The sequence below is a fragment of the Brachionichthys hirsutus genome, chromosome 4, assembly GCF_040956055.1.
Source record: "Brachionichthys hirsutus isolate HB-005 chromosome 4, CSIRO-AGI_Bhir_v1, whole genome shotgun sequence".
Classification (NCBI taxonomy): Eukaryota; Metazoa; Chordata; class Actinopteri; order Lophiiformes; family Brachionichthyidae; genus Brachionichthys; species Brachionichthys hirsutus.
The window spans coordinates 13,794,114-13,814,617 of NC_090900.1; the positions used below are offsets into that span (position 1 = coordinate 13,794,114).

The 20,504-nt window shown below is 48.5% G+C and overlaps 1 protein-coding gene across 3 annotated transcripts; it reads left to right on the forward strand.

Moving 5' to 3' along the window:
• Positions 1-797: 797 nt before the first annotated feature.
• ppp3cca (protein phosphatase 3, catalytic subunit, gamma isozyme, a) lies at positions 798-20,410 on the forward strand. Of its 3 annotated transcripts, none has more exons than XM_068738829.1 (14): positions 798-1,124; positions 5,599-5,796; positions 7,511-7,635; positions 8,404-8,515; positions 10,139-10,284; positions 12,191-12,330; positions 13,755-13,832; positions 13,913-14,007; positions 14,087-14,212; positions 15,024-15,101; positions 15,476-15,560; positions 16,698-16,795; positions 17,391-17,426; positions 18,881-20,410. In XM_068738829.1, the coding sequence occupies exons 1-14, from the start codon at positions 1,064-1,066 to the stop codon at positions 19,039-19,041; spliced, it is 1,539 nt and encodes a 512-aa protein (XP_068594930.1). In that variant the 5' UTR covers positions 798-1,063; the 3' UTR covers positions 19,042-20,410. The 3 variants fall into 3 exon arrangements, with proteins under 3 accessions (XP_068594930.1, XP_068594931.1, XP_068594929.1); XM_068738830.1 differs by having other exon boundaries at positions 15,024-15,093; positions 15,483-15,560; positions 17,391-17,417; XM_068738828.1 differs by lacking the exon at positions 17,391-17,426.
• The last annotated feature ends 94 nt before the right edge of the window (positions 20,411-20,504 follow it).

Here is a 20,504-nt window from a genome sequence, read left to right on the forward strand (position 1 = left end):
GAACTGCAGTTTCACTCCGTGAAGCAACGACCCAATCAGAGGTCGGTGTTTAGACCACGTGTCACGTTTCCATGGTCACGTCACAGCGGCTTCTCACCAGTGATGGTTAACGATACCTTAAGGAGCGTATTGACACATTACACAAACTGTATTGACGCTGTGTTGGTCACTCAACAGTGACCTCTGCTGTAGATCTAAAATCATTGCAGGTAAACAAAATGAAAAAAAGATGGAAAAACTTGCATGCTGTAAACCCAACATTAGTCTGTGAAATAATATTTAATCTTTATTCAGTCGTTAGTCTCTTAAACTATGATCATCTTTGTATAAAATCATTTTTTCCACTTATTTGCTGAGTGAAGTTGTTCATGTGAAGGGTTCAAATTGTGCTTGTTTGTGTCCGGGGTTTCCGGGGTTTCACGCATGCGCACTCGACACGGTGCTGACGCGCCGGTGTCGTTCGTCCCATCCCTGCTGCTCCTCCTCCTCCTCCTCCTCCTCACTCGCTGTCAGATTAGCGTCTAATCCGAGGGAAGCCGCTGCGTCTCGAACGGACGCGGCTTTCTGTGCTGCTGACATTTGTCCGGAGAGACGAGACGCCCGTCTCCGTCCGTGTTAGCTGCTAGCTAGCTGGAGAGGAGCAGCGAACTCGGATCAGATGCTAACAGCAGCGGCGCAGAGTCCAGGTGCTATTGGCTGTTCTTGGTAGCTGCTCCTCTGTCATCGGGCGCTTCTTTTTTTTTAGATTTTTTTTCTAGATAACCTTTAATTTTTCTGCAACATTTATGACAACGTAACGACGTTGTCTTGCAATTCCTCGCTGGAATGAATGTTTCTGCAAGTTAGCTCGTTCAATAGAGCTAGGTCAATCCCGAGAAGCGCTGGGGCTCTTCGGGTAGCTCGTCTTCAGCGTTCCCACCGCCGACCGCAACGACGTCGGGACGGGGCGGACGGCTGCCGCGGCTCGGTGCGCTAGCTCGGTGCGCTAGCTTGTCCTCGGGCTAGCTGGCGAAAGAGCTGCACGGGATTATAGCCCCGAAATTAGCCCAGAGACGAAGCGAGGATGTCCGCGAAGGGTAAAGAGAAACCGGAGAAACAGTCCACCACGGAGCGGCCGGTGAAAGGTGAGCGCCCCGCCTGATCCACACCACCGCGCTGCTTTCATTACCACCCATTGATCTGATTTTGATGAACCCCATTGATTGGAAATCACCTGTAGCTTTCGGAATAACTTTGTCCAAACCCTTTGCCTGTTATAAAGGACATCGCGGTTAAAAGGTTTTATAGCAAATAGGGCTAATATAACACACACAGTGACGTAACTGATATCTAAAGTAGTTATTTTGTTATTCCACTATTTATCCACATGGTTTCACAATCGATCAATTCTAACAGTAAATGTCTAGAGGTTTCCATTGCTATATGTATTACACCTCATCGTAGGCGGGACGTCCCACGCAGGGACCCAGTGTCCTGACGCGGGACGTCCCACGCCGGGACCCAGTGTCCTTGACATTTAGGATGGATGAAGTATCAATTCCCGGGACCGCCGCTCTCCGGTTTGCATGTCCAAGGATTGCTGCGGTCAGCAGCAGAGATCAACAGGGTGGAATCCTGCACGCTAAGGTTGTTGCGTCCCCATTGGACAGACGGGACATAATATGCTGTTTCAGTCCAGGCCGGGACGGGCCAAGCCAAGTCTGAGGTCGCTTGGGAAACTAGCCCCACCCCCGGCAACACCACCAGCGCCAACCTGACTTCTCAACGCCAACTCGGCCCACATCGTCGTCTGTCTACAAGGACACTGGGAGAGTGTCCTGCCAGAGCACTGGAATGCTGCTGTGTGAGCCAGTAGGGGGGGTGGGGGGTGGGGGGGGGGAGTTAATTGTGGAAAGAATCTCCCCAGTGATGTTCCCAACATGGCCAGCCACATGTTGGTGAGAGAATAGGAACGTGACAGGGAAGAAGGGAAAGCGGAAATATAGAACCCCAAGTCAAATGAAGTTTTCCATGAAAATAACAAGTGACCAGTAGGCTACCTGGGGGCTGTAGGAGGGCGTGACCAGTAGGCTACCTGGTGGCTGTAGGTGGGCGTGACCAGTAGGCTACCTGGGGGCTGTAGGGGGGCGTGACCAGTAGGCTACCTGGTGGCTGTAGGAGGGCGTGACCAGTAGTCTACCTGGTGGCTGTAGGGGGGCGTGACCAGTAGGCTACCTGGCGGCTGTAGGAGGGCGTGACCGGTAGGCTACCTGGGGGCTGTAGGGGGGCGTGACCAGTAGGCTACCTGGGGGCTGTAGGAGGGCGTGACCAGTAGGCTACCTGGTGGCTGTAGGAGGGCGTGACCGGTAGGCTACCTGGTGGCTGTAGGTGGGCGTGACCAGTAGGCTACCTGGGGGCTGTAGGAGGGCGTGACCGGTAGGCTACCTGGTGGCTGTAGGAGGGCGTGACCAGTAGACTACCTGGGGGCTGTAGGAGGGCGTGACCAGTAGACTACCTGGGGGCTGTAGGAGGGCGTGACCAGTAGGCTACCTGGGGGCTGTAGGAGGGCGTGACCGGTAGGCTACCTGGTGGCCGTAGGAGGGCGTGACCAGTAGGCTACCTGGTGGCTGTAGGTGGGCGTGACCAGTAGGCTACCTGGGGGCTGTAGGGGGGCGTGACCAGTAGGCTACCTGGTGGCTGTAGGAGGGCGTGACCAGTAGGCTACCTGGTGGCTGTAGGAGGGCGTGACCAGTAGGCTACCTGGGGGCTGTAGGAGGGCGTGACCGGTAGGCTACCTGGCGGCTGTAGGAGGGCGTGACCGGTAGGCTACCTGGTGGCTGTAGGAGGGCGTGACCAGTAGGCTACCTGGTGGCTGTAGGAGGGCGTGACCAGTAGGCTACCTGGGGGCTGTAGGAGGGCGTGACCAGTAGGCTACCTGGCGGCTGTAGGAGGGCGTGACCGGTAGGCTACCTGGGGGCTGTAGGAGGGCGTGACCAGTAGGCTACCTGGGGGCTGTAGGAGGGCGTGACCGGTAGGCTACCTGGGGGCTGTAGGAGGGCGTGACCAGTAGGCTACCTGGGGGCTGTAGGAGGGCGTGACCGGTAGGCTACCTGGTGGCCGTAGGAGGGCGTGACTGGTAGGCTACCTGGCGGCTGTAGGAGGGCGTGACCGGTAGGCTACCTGGGGGCTGTAGGAGGGCGTGACCAGTAGGCTACCTGGGGGCTGTAGGAGGGCGTGACCGGTAGGCTACCTGGGGGCTGTAGGAGGGCGTGACCAGTAGACTACCTGGGGGCTGTAGGAGGGCCCGTTGGAACATATTATATATTCTGTCAGGATAAAAAAGGAAGATAAGTGCTTTCATATTTCATAACATATCAAATGCAGAAAGTCTGAAATGACATCACGGTTCTGTAAGACATGGAGAAAGACCAGACTAAACCTAGAGAATAAACCCGAGGCCTGCAATGCTAACGCTTCACTAGTAATGAGAGCAAGCTGAAGTGGACTTCATCATTCATCCAACCACGCCGGCTGATCCATTCATTTCTGCTGAGCCACGTCTCTGTAACTCGATCCCCGTTGATCGTGTGGGTTTTGAAACAATGGAGAACATATTCCAGCCGATGGCTCGTGTCGCCGCCCAGAACCTTACCCTCGGTGGCAGGCTAGAACCGCGTCTTGGGTCGTCAGTTGTCATGCCGGGCGGCGTGGGCGTCGCAGCCCAGTCTGTGTGTGTGTGTGTGTGTGTGTGTGTGTGTGTGTTTGGTTTCTGTGCCACAACAATCGAGGGGCTGGTTCCATTGTCAGTCGTCGGTGCAGCCCGTTTGGGACGAGTTCTGTTTTAACTGTACAGACAAACCAAACTGGAAGTGACTGTTATTGTACTGATTATTGCTGGGTGGCTGGGCCATCGTTCCTGTTGCGATGGAATGGGGGGGGGGGGGGGGGGGTCAGCTGTCGTTGCCCACCGAGGGTAATTACCGGTAAAAGCTTCACCGTCTGGTTATCTCGTTCTCATTATGCGGCCTTTTCTAGGTCATCATTTTGTCACTGGCTCTAGCTTTGTTCCAGCAGGAGCCTTCCATCAGTGTGACGACGAGGCTTTGAAGTAAACAGGCGCTGAATCTGGAAGCTAATAGAGGCTTTAGCTAATCTGTCCTTAAGGCGCGTACCTCGGCTTACGGCTTTGTTCGCAGCCACTCCCTGTGGGCCGGGCAGCACTTGCTGTTCGTTTATACCACGCTGGTCAGCGCATGACAGCTGGCCCTCGGCGTGGGCGTTCCAATACGAGTGTGATACGAGTCACGTGCACAGAGCAGGTAACCCGTACCGCTGGAACCAGGGCCACACTCGGAGCCTTTGTTTTATTGCAGCTGCAGCACTTGTTACAGGATTTGTCACAGATATATATATTTAAAAGAAAATCTAGAACTGAAAAACGAGCTGCACTAATGTGAGGAATGCAGTCGACGAGCTCAGGCACCAAGTCTCTGATGACCTCCACCATCGAGGTCAGGTTTCTGACGCCATTTCTCTCTGTGCGTTTGTTTGTTAGCAGGATTATGGGAAAATGTCTGGATGGATCTTGATGAATAAAAATCTAAAGTTTGTCGCGCGTGAGGTGTGGGATTCACTGTGCACTGATGGGGGGGGGGGGGCTCCGGTACAGCCGTGCACCGATGGGACCACCGGTGCAGCCGTGCACTGGCAAGATTTGACTCTGTTTTTATGATACCTGTAGTAGCTTTGGAAACGTTACCCATTTTAACACCCTCCTTTTCACTTTAGTGTCCGTATGGGTAATACAAAGTGTAATAATACCCGACTAGCTTTACACACTGCAGTACTTAATGGGATCAGTGACGCCTGGTTAAATTCATGTCTGGTGGGACTTCATCACAATAAGATTAATAACTTTAGGAACCCTACAGATTACACTATTTGATTGTCAGCGGTTAAAAAGTTATATTAAAAATCTATATATATTAAAAATTAGCATTCTTTACACAAACAAACTATCACACAAGAAAGCACATTTTGAGCGGGTCGGCTTATGATCGAGAGGTTGCCGGTTCGATTCCCGGCACATATGCACACTGTCGTTGACACAGTTTTAAATGCTGCGCTCATAATTGTCTCGGCCTTAAAGCTCTTAGGTCTCAGCCTTGAAACCATTGGCGTTTTGTGGTGGCAGTAAAAGGATTGTGTGTGTGTGTGTGTGTGTGTGTGTGGGGGGGGCTCAGGGTTTGTCAAGTGAGGTACAGCGTGTGTATGTTGTGCATGCAATTATCCCGAAGGTGTGTGCATTAATCCCCCTTTGTGACTCAGTAATGTGACTGGGACTGCTCATCATTGCAATTTAATGCAATGCAAACTGCAGCGCAAAAGATACTGCTGCTCTGTGTTTCTATGAAGCTATAAAATCTTCTTATGATGGGTGTGAGATGGTACATTTTTCCTTCCATACCTCCACACTTCCTGGGATTTCATTCTGAAAAAGCGATATAACCTCCATTAAAGCAAAGAAACTAACAACAAATCATTTCAGAACACCTTTAGCCCCCCCCCCCCCCCCTCCATTGATTTTTATAGCTGATGTTGCTCTTTTCCTCCAAACAGCTGTGCCATACCCTCCACAACATAAACTGACCTTGAAAGAGCTCTTTGAAAATGGCAAACCCAATGCTGAGCTGCTCCGCAACCACCTCGTAAAAGAGGGCAGGGTGGAGGAGGACGTGGCTCTGAGGATCATCAGTGATGGGGCCAACATCCTCCGCCAGGAGAAGTGCATGCTGGAAGTCGAGGCGCCGATAACAGGTAGGCCCGTTGATGAGAGTCCAGACACCCTCTGATACTTCACATAGGCATGCACAGGTCTGGGTTTGCTGGCTGATTTGGAACTTCGTTCTGTGTGAATGAGTGTGTGAATGCGAGACTTAATTGTAAAGCTTTGGGCACCGCGAAGGTGCAGAAAGAGTTATATAAGCGCAGTCCATTTAACATTTAACTCAGCCACCGTCCGTTGACTGCGGGGCCAGTGTGCAAATGCCCTCTAATAATCGATACCTTACCCTGCCTTGGTATGTTTAAGGAAAACACACTCTGCCATAACAAGCAGGACTACGTAGATGCTAATCCTGACCTCAAACACGAGGTCCTCTAAAGTATATCCAGGTAGTATTTGAGGAGCCCCCAGTGGTACTCCAAGATTCTCCCAGTTCTACTTTGGTAGGTAATGTGAGGGATTAACTGCTGGATGCAGAATACATTCCAAGACAGTACAAATAGTACTGTGAATACAGATTAAACATAGCGCCCTATCCCGTTGCAGCACTGTTTCTGCATGGCAGCAGCTGGTGTCTGCCCAGTTCCACGCTGCGGTCTCACGCTCTACAGGCTGTCCGAGTCGGATCAGCCATCAGTCAGTTCTCAAAAAGCATCTGCTCCCTCTTGGCTGACCTTTGGGTGTCCTAAATTCAGCATACTCAAGAAAAGCATGTTATAGCAGTGCCCTGGTTCGTCTATGTTACCGTGCGGTTTCCATCAGTTTAAAGAAACATGATGGAAAAACTGGCCTTGAATGTCTCGCGGTTTGAGAACATTCCACTTCAATGTGTCTCCTGGTGGTCTAGAGGGACCTGGGTATGGTCTATATGCTCCTCAACATCTGACAGACCATAAAGGCACCAGCCAGCTGAGACTCACCATGGACTGATCAATGACTCGGCGTAAAAATATCAAACTATTGCATGTGGAAGATTATTTTTTTATCATGGCTTGTCAGCTTTCAGTGACCGGGCAGCTACAGCCTCTGCAGAGTCTTATTAGAGGGTGGGGTGAACTTTTAAAAATTTGGTTTGACCGCATTAAACACAGAAGAAGCGGCGTGCTGCGGTTCCGATGACCCACGTTGCCCTCGGTCAGAGGAAGAACCAAGCCAGTGAGTGCCGTTGCATCAAATCTCATTACAGCTATGGAATATTCAGGTTTGGTTTTACTGCTTCTGAATATCTGCTCGTACACGCAAACGAGAAAAGACTTGTTTTCATGGCTTTTGAGGAAAAGCAGGTTATTATTGACTGATGCCAAACATGAACATAAATAAATAAGTACAGGTCACCCCCTGGTCAGGTTTATCATTTACATTTAGCTTGCTAAATTGTGAGGAGGAGGAGGCTGAGGACTGAGACAGACTCGCGTGTCGGTGTTGGTGCTTAGCTCGGTTCGTCGTACACCCTCCCCTGCATTATACAGGGCAGAGCTGTGGTCCCTGGTGGAGCCCGGTTCAAAGCACCCATGTAAACCTACGGAACCACCACAGAACCTGAAATGGGATTAGGATCCAACAAACGGGATCAAACATCGAGATTTCCTAATGGTTCCTTTGGAACCGTTTTCCCGATGCCCGACCCCGATAGTTTGTTTTGTGCTGGTTTCGATGGCTGGTGCTGGTGTGCATTCTCCTGGACAGCACATAACACAACTCATCCTGACCTGGTCTGTTAACAGCAGCGTGTTTGTGTTTTCCCAGTATGTGGTGATGTTCACGGCCAGTTCTTTGACCTTATGAAGCTGTTCGAAGTGGGAGGACCACCCAGTAACACGCGCTATCTCTTCCTCGGGGACTACGTAGATCGAGGATACTTCAGCATTGAGGTATGTTATCAAGCCTTTATTGATCCACGCGAGGGGTAATTCTTTTTTACACACTATGCAAATTATGACCAGTGAGCCGGATACCTACCACCTCCACACATCAGGCATCAAGGCACGGACCTCGCTACACGTATACCTACCACCTCCACACATCAGGCATCAATGCACGGAACCTCGCTACACGTATACCTACCACCTCCACACATCAGGCATCAATGCACGGAACCTCGCTACACGTATACCTACCACCTCCACACATCAGGCATCAAGGCACAGAACCTCGCTACACGTATACCTACCACCTCCACACATCAGGCCTTTTTTCCTTCTACATTCCATCTATCGTGTTGATTTGCAGACAATTAAATAAAATTGAGATCAGTGTATGAAAGACTTAGTCGATCAGTGGAGAAGTTTGTTCTTCGAATTTGTGCAAGCCGCCTCCTTGATAATCGATGAATCTCCAATCTTCTCTGGTTCCAGTTTCTCTTGTGTGAGCAGTTACTGCTTTTATTTATTTATTATGCTCCGCTGAATATCTTTGGGTTCTGTTAAGACACCAACTCACATTCTGGGGGACGTAATGGGTATTGTAATGAGCAGGTAATTTGTAAGTTGTTGCAGCAACAAGGTGTCTTAAGTGAGACAGGGACGGCTTCAAGTCTGAGTTTTACCGGTTGGAGAAACTGAAATCTTGTTGCATTTGGACCAGATTATTTTTCTGTCTGTGAACGTTTGACTTTTCATCTTCTCTATCTGGCCTCTCAGTGTGTTCTCTACCTCTGGTCGCTCAAGATCAACCACTCCACCACACTCTTCCTCCTGCGTGGGAACCATGAGTGCCGGCACCTCACAGAGTACTTCACCTTCAAGCAGGAATGTGAGTACAGCGCATCTCTCCGCCAGTCGAATGTGCTCTCTGTCTGGATTCCAGATGCCTGGCAATAAAGAGTGTGGCATAGCACCCGCTTTATAAATGGAATTCTGGTGTAGGCAGAGCTGTAGTCAGAGAATCCAAAGACATTTCATTGCATCTCAATTTCAGCTAATTTATTTGCCCATTTATGATGATGAATCTTAAATTTTAGACTGTTTATTGGACAAAATAAAGCAATCCGAAGTCATTGTTTAGGGCTGTAGGAAATTGTGATTAGAATTAATAGCAATTTATTTGTCATGAGAACAGTCTCTCTGTCTCTCGCTCTGTCTCTCTCTCTCTGTCTTTGTCTCTGTCTCTTGCGCACACACTCTGATTTGAATCTGTGACAGTCGAATCCTTGTGAAGCAGGTGTGGAGACATTAGTATGCACCCTAGAACAAAGACAGTTTGGTAGACAGCTAAGACAGCCAGCTGCAAATAGACTCACGACATCTCCATGCACTTCCACCCACATAACACCTCATCTGTGCGCACACACACACACACACACAGACACACGCTGTGGCACCTTTCAGTGGTGTAGGCGAGGTGTAATACGCACTCTTTTTCTTTGTGAAAGCAGCGAGAGGTAAACTACATGAGCAGATGAAGCTGCAGGAGTAGGAAAGTCATCACTCGGTAGTTACAGTGCCATCTTCACTTACTCGGGGTTCATTGTGTGCTCCACCTAAATTGCTTTCCATTTTCGTTCTCCTGCGTATGTCGCTGCAGGAGAGATTTGATGTGCTCTGCTCCTTGATCTCGTTTCTTTTAAGTACTGACTCGTCGTTTCGGCACAGTGAATCAAATCACATCTTATTGTGGATGTGAAGTCCTAGATGATCACAAGTGTGAACTACCTTACTTGGTAGCTACTAGGTGGGAGGTGGGGTTCACCCTGGACCGGTCACCAGTTCATCACAGGACTACATAGAAAAACACAACCCGTCCCACTAACATTCATGCTTCCCGATACTTTAGAGTCACCGGTTCACCTGCATGCCATGTGTTTGGTGGTGGGAGGAAGCTGGAGAACCTGTGGGCTATAGTCGTCAATCATGATCCATCGTCATTCATGATACTACTATTACTGTTAATAATAATATCACTTTCATGCTTTGGAACCTGTTGAAGCCTGCATCATTCCATGCTCCTCTCTTAAAATACAGTATTTGAGGCTCTTTGGCCACCAAAGCTCCAGCTCACCTCCATCTCAAGTAGCCGCTCATCTAACACACAAACATCTGCTTGATTTCTGTTTTGGCAGTGACTGGATATTTTACAATAGCATGTGATAAAATAGGAGTAACTCAGCCGTATATGTTCTCTGTATCCATTCCCTCTTTTAACTCCATCCATCCATCGTGTGACATGCCAGAAACTTCCTGGAAAATATAACCAGCCCTGCTGTTTGCAGAAGAGCTCCAGAGTTCTTCATATCATCGGACAAATGCAACAGATTTTTATTTTTTGCCCATTTGTGGCTATACTGTATTTCCCAAAACAATTATTACAGATATTTTTGTGTGGTTTGAGCTGGAACAATGAACCATGTTTTGTGTTGTTGCCATGTGTTTGCTGCAGGTAAAATTAAATACTCTGAACGGGTGTATGATGCCTGTATGGAGGCCTTTGATTGCCTTCCCCTCGCTGCCCTCCTCAACCAACAGTTTTTGTGTGTACATGGTGGACTGTCACCTGAGATCAACTGCTTAGACGACATAAGGAAAGTAAGTTACCACTCCCTGACACGTGAGGTTATTGCAACACGCTGAATTAGCGTCATGCTACCAGGCACTATTTACTCTCTTCTAGTTAGTTTTATAATATATATATATTTTTTTGTATATTCGATCAAGAAAGCAATGCTGCAGTCATCGCAGTAGTTTCGTGAGTAGTATAGGAAATACGTCTAAACCAGGGGTTCCCAATCAGGGGTGCAAAATCAGCTTTTAGGGGTTGCGTAACCTTGGATTATGCAATTTAGCGAAAATAAATGGATAAATTTGAATGCCATCCATCTTCCACCGCTCGTCCGGGGCCAGGTCGCAGAGACAACAGTCTCAGCAGGGATGTGCAGACTTCCCTGTCCCCAGACGCCACCTCCAGGGTATCCCAAGGTGTTCCCAGGCCAGCCGAGGGACATGGATATCCTGCGTGTCCTCGGTCTTCCACGACCCTGACGGAAACCACATTGTTCCTCCTGCATCTGAGGTTCGACTATCGCTATAATCCTCCTCTCCAGCACCCTGGGATAGATTTTCCCCGGGAGGCTGAGGAGCGTGAACCCCTTGTAGTTGGGATCTCCAGTCCCCCTTCTTGAAAAAGAGAACCAGCACTATGGTCTGCCAGTCCAGATGAACTGTCCCTGACCGTCATGCGATATTGCAGAGACATGTTAACCATCCAGGGACTTAAGATACTCAGGGCGACTCTCATCCACCCCCGGTGCCCCAACACCGAGGAGCTTGACTTGACTTCGGGGACTTCAGCCGGGGTGTTGAAATCCCCCAGAAGAACAATGGCGTCTCCAGTCGAAACACTAACCAGTACCCTTCCCAAAGACTCCAAGAAGACTGGGTACTCTGCACTGCCTTTCGGCCCGTAGGCCGAAACAGCAGTGAGACACCAGTCCCTGACCCGAAGGCGCAGGAAGGTGACCCACTCGTTCACCGGGATAAACCACATGGTGGCTGAGCTGTGGAGCTATAAGCAAACTCACACCACATCGTGGGCAACGCCAGAGAAATGTAGACTGGTGGTTGGGTTCCAGAGCCTAAACTGTGGGTGGAGGTGAGCCGACTATCTAGACAGTACTGCTAAACCTCCCGCTCAAGCTCTGGCTCAACCCCCCCCCCCCACTGTCCTCTATGGTTCCCTTGGCAGATGGTGAGTCCACCGGAGGTTGGGCCCACGTCACCCTTTTGGGCTGAGCCCGGCTGAGCTCCGTGGGCGGAGACCCGGCCACCAGGTGCTCGCACACAAGCCCCGACCCCAGGCTTGGCTGCAGGGTGGGGCCCCGGTTGCGCCATACCGGGCAACGTCACGGTCCTTGCTAGTAATATTTTCAAAGGGGTTTTCGAACTGCTCTTAGTCTAACCCGTCACTGAGGACCTGTTTGCCTTGGGACACCCGGACAGGAGCATAAAGCCCCCAACATCGACCCTGGGATCGTTTGGGTACTCGCACTCCCCCACCACGATAAGGTGCCACTTCAAGGGGGAGTATATTTGACTGTTTAATGGTTAAACATTCAAATGTATTATTATTTTTGCTGATACCTTTTTAAACGCAAATTCTAAATTTGTACATTTTATTTTAATGTTAGTTCGAAAATTTTTTGGGCTTAATTTACACTTGCACTGAATGAAAATCTTAACTTTTGTGTGCTGTTTCTATTTCAATTTGTTACAATCATTGTCTTTTTTTTTTTTTTCTTCCCTTTCCATGTCACTCAAAAATTTGGCTTCAGTAAATGTGTTACTGACCTTTAGGATAAATTGCTTTCTTTATCTTCATCATATGAGCTATTACCTTTGTAGGAGGTGCGAGAACATATTAAAAGCTAGAAACGGTTGGGAACCCCTGCTCTAAACCATGCAGCATCTCCATTAAATGATGTTTTGTGCTCAACAGTTAGACAGGTTTAAAGAGCCTCCGGCATTCGGCCCAATGTGCGACCTAATTTGGGCCGACCCCGGAGAGGACTTCGGCAGTGAAAAGACAACCGAACACTTCAATCACAACTCTGTCCGAGGATGCTCTTACTTTTTCAGGTATCAAATAAAATGATTTTCTTCATCATTCCAACTGCACTAATAATTCACAGGTGTACTAAATCTCACCGTGGTACCAAACTCAGTGCTGTTCATGATGCTATTATGACATCAATTTTGAATAGCCGGGAGCACATCTGCTTTAGCGCTACAGAGACGAGTCCTTTGTTACTGTAAATGTGGCTTCCTTAATGTTAGCCCGCACACAGCCACCCAGACTCTATCTGAAGTTCCTCACCAAGATGATATTTAAAAGTCTTAAATAGTATGTAGGATCTCAAGTATGTGTTAAACCTGGCGATGAAACGGGGAGTAAATTCACACTGGACAAATACAGCAAACGCTGCAGGACTGGGATATAAGTAATGCTACAGCGTTTGCAGGCTAGCTGTTGTTATGCTCTCGCTGGTCATTCATGAACCTTTTGACAGTTGTTTGTGTTCTCGTTTCAACCCAGTCCATCTGTCCAAGTTCAGTGTCCGGGATAAAAGCGGCTTCTCCTGCTCCCGGGTCAGACACACAAAGGGTTTTATTTAAACATACTGCTCAAACTGCGCACTAATTATTGTTGAATAATGGCAAACGAACACATAACATGATGACAGAATTAAAGACTAGGCTCAGGTCACGTAGCTTCACTTTTTAATAAACTGATTCAGTGAAGCACTTTCACAAGTCAGAAACTGTTTATGGATAAAAACAACTTGTTTAGATTCAGGTAACACGTCAAATGTGAATTATGCAAAATAGGTTAACATGTACGAAGATCCTGAGCACAATGTGTTCAATAAAGCTAATGGTGAACAGGCTTATAGGAGCGGCTGCAGAGACGAGCCTGTCATGTCATGCTTCCTGTTGATTACCTACTTGCTAGTAAATTTACAAAGTAGTTTGAGCTGGAGCTGCAATGATTAATCAAATAATTGATTAGCGTTCTAAATGTTAGAATTTGGGGTCCGATAGCCCATACTCCCGGAGAACCCTCCGCAGGACTCCCCGAGGGACACGGTCCAATGCCTTCTCCAAGTCCACAAAACACAAGTGGACTGGTTGGACAAACTCCCATGCACCCTCAAGGACCCTGCGGAGGGTGTAGAGCTGGTCCACAGCTCCACCGCCAGGACAAAAAGCACATTGCACCTCCTGAATCTTGAGGTTCGGCTATCCAGCGGACCCTTCTCTCCGGTACCCCTGAAGAGACCTTACCGGGGAGGCTGAGGAGTGTGATGCCCCTGTAGTTGGAACACACCCTCCGGTGCCCCCCCCAGCGAGGCCTTCAGCGAGTCCTTCAGCGAGTCCTTCAGCGAGTCCTTCAGCGAGGCCTTCAGCGAGACCGTCACTGCTGTTCTCTTAACGGTACGCGTTTGGAGACGGGTTGACCTCCACTGTGTTTAACAGGGCAGTGCTTTTCTTTCTCTCTGCAGTTACTCAGCAGTGTGTGACTTTTTGGTGAATAACAACTTGCTGTCGGTAATAAGAGCCCACGAAGCACAGGATGCCGGGTAGGTAATGACATTATTCCATTCGTTTGGTGCATAGTTCGACTTGAGTGTACGATGAATCTTTTCTTGTGGCTTCACAGATATCGGATGTACAGAAAAAGCCAGACAACAGGGTTCCCTTCATTAATCACTATCTTTTCAGCTCCAAATTACCTGGACGTCTACAACAACAAAGGTTTACATTTTTCTTTCATCCTTTCCATGTTGTATTATTTTCAGGGCTTTGAATCTCTTCTTCCATCTGTCAACCCTAGCTGCTGTATTAAAGTACGAGAACAACGTGATGAACATCCGTCAGTTCAACTGCTCGCCCCACCCTTACTGGCTGCCCAACTTCATGGACGTCTTCACCTGGTCTTTGCCTTTCGTTGGAGAGAAAGGTTTGTTTGACGCTGAAGCAGAAAGCTGTTCTTTCTAGCGGTAGCCTCGGAATCCGCTGGACTTGATCAAATCCGCTTTTCATCGTGCGATGTGCAGCTATTGCTCGTTCTCCACACGCCCGGTAGAGTTTAATGAGGACCGAGGGGAAGAGATTATACAAGCCGATAATGAAATATTACTGCTTATTGATACAGATGAAGGTTATTTTTATGTAAAGGCTTTCATTCTGTAGCAGAGCCTGTTAGGAGATAAAAAAAAAACTAATACAACTAGAACATCACTCGGAGAGCACAGACCTCCTCCAAGCAGCTCGTTCCCCTCCTAACTGGATCTACACCGTCCACATGGTGATCTGGATCAGCATCAAAAGGTTCTAGATTGTTCTTGGTCTCTTTATACACCAACCATGAAAAGTAAAAGTGAATCAGAGTTGATGTATATTTTTAACTAATTTTTGAATCCATAAATGGGTTTTAATGTAATATTTGTTCCTGACCTCATTCTGGATCGGAACCAGAAGACATTGTTCATGGTAGTTCATATCGGACCCCTTTATGACTGTGAGTGAATTTAATGCATATTTTACTAATGTAATATTTTTTACTGACTCCATTCTGGATCCAATCCAGATTAAATTTGGTGGTGAGGTAGAGACCCCCCCCACCCCCCACCCTACATGACTGTCGAATATCATAAACACCAGTCAGTTAGAAAATGATCAACTGTAAGGAAATTTCCACGTAAATATCCTGATTCCAGAGAAAGCCAACACAAGCCATCCCTCAACACGTTTGACCTTTTGCCCCTCAGTGACCGAGATGCTGGTGAACGTCCTGAACATCTGCTCTGACGACGAGCTCATGTCAGAAGTAGACGACTTGTATGAAGGTAAGGATGAGAGAGCGACAACAATGTCCTCGTGAAAATGATTCCGGCTGCTTGACACTTTGACAGAAATGAGATTTGAAAATGCGTCTCAGCACTACATATCACAGAAGCCCTAAATATTCAATATACATATTAAATATTCATTTCATTTTGCTTTCTTTATTTGTTTGTATTTATATATTCAAAATAAACCATTCGATTCAATTCAAGCCAAGACTCGCAGCAGATTGCTGTCTGTCCTCAGCACACCATTAAGCCCCCAGTTCATCTCACACAAGGTGTCCATGTCATATGGGGTTCCTTTGCATTAGTAAATGGCACCATGGAGTACCTCAGGTGGTTTTCCCTATCCTTACTTCCTGGGCTGGTTTCAGGTGGGAGCTCCGCGATGCGAAAGGAGGTCATCAGGAACAAGATTCGCGCTGTGGGGAAAATGGCCCGAGTCTTCTCCGTCCTCAGGTCTGACCCTGTCATCAATACTCCTCCTTTGATTACCCCCCCCCCCCCCCCATTATATCACTGCAAAGGCTCCTTCACATTTATACAGCGCATAAGAGCACAATAGGGTCGGTCACCATGGTGACATGAATGAAATCAGAAGTGGACAATGCAATTGTGTTTGAAAAGCCAATGTTGTCCTGTTAGGGTTAATGAGCTGGCACAAGATGAGTCATGACTCAGCAGAACGGCATCATTCAATTCAATTCAATTCAATTCAACTTTATTTATATAGCGCCAGATCACAACAGGAAGTCATCTCAAGGCACTTCACAGGTGTAGCAGGGAAAGACCTGCAGGGAAGACAGAACCCAACTTGACCCACAAGGCAAGGGAAAAACTTCCCTTTAACAGGCAGAAACCTTGGACAGGACCTAAGGCTCATAGTGGACGGCCATCTGGCTGGACCGGGTGGGTGAGGGAGGCAAGAGCCGCACTGCTGCAGGTTAATGGGGGTGAAACTATCCAGAGCAACAGTCGTATCTCTACTTCCATTGCTCGGGGGGGGGGTCAGTGCCACAAGTGGGCAGATGCTGATGAGATGAGTAGTATGCTGCTCTAGCTTTGTGTTAGCCTAGCGACGGTGTCAGAGAGAAACGTCGGACTAGATTTGTTCTCTTCTATTAGAGATGAGTAGTATGCTGCTCTAGCTTTGTGTTAGCCTAGCGACGGTGTCAGAGAGAAACGTCGGACTAGATTTGTTCTCTTCTATTAGAGATGAGTAGTATGCTGCTCTAGCTTTGTGTTAGCCTAGCGACGGTGTCAGAGAGAAACGTCGGACTAGATTTGTTCTCTAACCCAGTTTCATTCGTTCAGTGGCGAACAAAAAGGTGGACGATGAGAAAAGTCGAGTGTATAAATGTGTGCTAACGCATCTAAACAAACACCGCTGACTTCAGCTGCTAAATGTGAGCCAGTTGCAGAACCAGGACGCGAGCTGGAGGTTTGGCTGCAGGCGTTTAGAGCTCATCAGCAGTGAGTGGGCGGAGCAATGGTTGGACCATCGACCTCGAGGTTCCACAGCGGCGTGTTAGCCCTCGGGCGGGTGCGCTGCTGCAGTGTAATCTCTGCTCTCTGCCGTCTTTGTCTGTGGGCTAGGGAGGAAAGTGAGAACGTGCTGACTCTCAAAGGCCTGACCCCGACTGGGACGCTTCCTGTTGGCGTGCTGTCGGGGGGGAAGCAGACCCTCCAGACTGGTGAGTGTGCTCTTCGCTCTTCTCCTCTGTGGGTGCGAAGTTAAGGAGCAGTGATGAAGATGAAGATGTGATGATGCAACCCATCCGACGTTGCGTTTTGTTGCCTTGGATGGAGGACGGTTTGTTGTTCTCCGCTGCAGCTCATATTTACTGCGTCCTTTAAACGGCTGAATGAGTTCATTCTGCATGTTTCTATATTCCTCGTCTCTCGTGTGGATGTTGTTTTATTTTGCAGTATTGATAGAACACCAACATTCTGGCCTGTCTTCCCTTGATCTCCATTATTTGAACTAATTGTCATTAATTTGCTCAGATGTTAGAATCTCCTCATCTGTCTGGATGAAACAAGCGTCCTGCAATTGGATGTCCTCATTATTCTAAAACCGAAAGCCTCAGTTGGATGAAACCTTTCAATAATAGCAGGGCCGCCACAGGAAGCACTGCCCAGACTTTGACTGGACCCCCCTCCAGCAGCAGAAAGTTCTGGAGCTGGGCCGGGGGGGTCAGTGCCACAAGTGGGCAGATGCTGATGTATTCTTGCTGTATTTGCTGCCTTTGATGCCTCCCTTTTCTCCCCCCCTCCTCATTAACATAGCGACGGTCGAAGCAGCTAAAGCAAAAGGTACGCATGGCTGTGGCTCCCCTTTCATGTCTCGCGTGTGTCGTTCACCCGCTACGCACAGCTCCGCCCTTCAATGTGCACCTCTCTCTTGTCTTTGTTTCGTTAGTATCCCACACTTATTCGATTAGATTAGATTATTATAGTATTGTACATGACTTCTTGCTGATTGCACTCATAAAAAAACAAGAAATAAACTTTATAACCAGCAGTACTGTAAAGCGGAACACTTCAATCAACTCTTTGATTTGAATACATAGAAAATACACACATTTTATCGCTTCCACTGGGACCTTTGATCCGTTCAGCTAGCATAGCTATCAGCTATCCGTTATGCATCCCAGCTAGCTACTTCAACGCTTCTCCATTATTCTTATCCAACTCTTTCAACAGTCACGCATAATGTTTGTTTCACCTGTGAGCTAAAGTGCTAGCCCGAGCCTTTAGCTTCATGCTGTTTGTTCTTGTTGTAATTCTAATCATTCTAACCCTTTAGCCATTAACTTAAGATATTTACGTGAACTGTATGTTCAACGTCATAAAACGCTGCAGCTATACATTCTTATTGAACTCATCCATTACTTGATTATTGGTTTCTCAGCTTCTAAATCACGGTTTTAACATCAGCATCACGTTTCTGTTTCAGGCTCTCATCCTGTGCGTTTTTGACTAAGCTAGGATAAAGAATTAAACTCTTCCCTCGCTAACGCAGAAGGAACCTGGGGGGTTGTTATGTAGGGGGGGGGGGGGGGGCTTCAGGTCAGGCTTCTCTGGCTGTAAACCAGCCTGTAAGTCAGAATGTTCTTCAGGTCAGGCTTCTCTGGCTGTAAACCAGCCTGTAAGTCAGAATGTTCTTCAGGTCAGGCTTCTCTGGCTGTAAACCAGCCTATAAGTCAGAATGTTCTTCAGGTCAGGCTTCTCTGGCTGTAAACCAGCCTGTAAGTCAGAATGTTCTTCAGGTCAGGCTTCTCTGGCTGTAAACCAGCCTGTAAGTCAGAATGTTCTTCAGGTCAGGCTTCTCTGGCTGTAAACCAGCCTGTAAGTCAGAATGTTATTCATGGTCCGGTTTCTCTGGCTGTAAACCAGCCTGTAAGCCAGAATGTTCTTCATGTTTGGCTTGGTGGCTTTGATCAGTGCCGTCCTCACACGTTTGCTTCTCGCTTGCACGCTGTCCGCCTGCTTTCCTTGGCTCCTCCGGCATCACCGTAAGTCTCCAGAGTGTGATCTGTTCATGGTTGTAGGGGATCCTACCGGTGTGTGAGGTCGACGAGTCGTTGTTTAGCTGTGCATGTGTTGTGTCCTCTCTCATCTGTGCTTTCCCTAGAGTCCTAGACTGATGCAGCGTTTGATCTAGTCCACATAGAGTCCGATTCGGCTCGGCTGGTGTAGAAGCTCCAGTAGAGGAGTCCGCTGCTGCCGTCCGGCATTCTGACGGGTTTCTGTTTGCTGTCTGTTCTACACTTCAGCCATTCAAGGCTTCTCTCCCACGAGGAAGATCCGTAACTTTGAGGAGGCGCGTGGCTTGGACCGGATAAACGAGAGGATGCCGCCTCGCAAAGATGGCCAGCAGCCAGACGGTACCACGATCAACGCCAACGCCCCCAACAAGAACGGCACTGACGGATAGGCGGCAGAACGCCACCCTCCCTCCGTCCACGCCATTCGCATACATCACAGCCGCTCGCTTTGTCTCTGTCTGTCTCCTCTTCTACAAGTGTCCACCGGTCTTCTGCTCAGCCACAGCCGGGCGGGGAGAAGGCGAGGACTCGATTAAAAAGAAGGTTCACAGTGTTGGGAAAAGACAAACGCACGACATGGAGAGAATCTAATCGTATTTATTAAAGAAGAAATATATTCGATTTATTATGTAATGGCAACGAAGGATTGAGTGAAGCCATTTAGCTGTGTCCTAATTCCACATTTGTAAATTAGACTTGCTATTGGTAGCTATTTAGCTACTTTGAAGTCACGGCCTCTAAAGCCTCTTGAATCTCACAGGGTTCTTTTTAGATGCTTGAGGTTCTGCGTACAGTAGAACACGAGCCGGATGAATTATCCCCTCTCCTACCTGTAGTGGGTTTCCTCCATTCTGATTCTGGTGTTGGAGACGTCGGCCCGAGACGTCTCTCCAGACGGCATGAAAGCATTTCCCACAGGAATGAGCAGGAACTGTTTCCTGTTTCCTGTTTCCTGTCTGCTGGACCACGCTGCGTCACTTTGCTGCGGTCTACGTAAGCTTAATCATGGTTTCACACGGGAACGTAAATGCTAACGGCTACCGCCGCTAGTCAGCCGGTCTGGCGTGCGTTATCTTGAGTCACAGCGCCGTCAGTTCTGGGTCTTCAGCTATAATCAGGAGAAGCCAAAGCAGAATTGGATCAAAGCCACTACAGCTCAGAGGGGAAATGCGTGTTTTTTTACATTTTGGGGGTGAACTGTCCCTTTTTAAAGTAGATATTAATGAAGGCTTGTAGTCTGATGTATCCATGTTCCACAGTTTCTCACGAGAATAATAATGATTACGTGTTTGTGACTGCCCTGGTCGAGTGAAGGGTCGACGCTTCGTGTGTGATGGTGATGCTGTAGCCGGCTGCTCTCTGCTGCTTAAGATGTACCGAAAAGGGATGCACAGCGCAGCACGTTTTGCTTGTCTTTGCTCCCACATCCTGTCCGGAGGCGCTGAAGTCCAGCCGAGCTCGCTGGGCTTTACCGGCGCGTTGGCGCGAGGCGCCGGCACGAAGGCCCCAGGTGTTGTCTTCAGTTGCTGCTCGGGCGAAAGAGGACCCGCTTGCCCATAATTCAGAGGAACCCGCCGGCCATATTGTCCTCGAAACCGACCGAGCGTCTTTTTTTTTGCTGATGAATGTTGGTGTATTTTAAAAACATTTTAGCAGTTTGATATGTTGTTGTTTTTTAAACACTAAGGAATAGGGGTTGTTCTCAGAGGGATTCCTTTGTTGCTAAAGCTTTATTAGTGTCTGCATCCACTCGATCGGGGGGGGGGGGGGGGGGGGACAACTCGTAGATGCTGCAGGCGGTGGACGGAGTCCTTCCACTGGAAGCACCGTCACCATCTCAATCGTTGTTTTA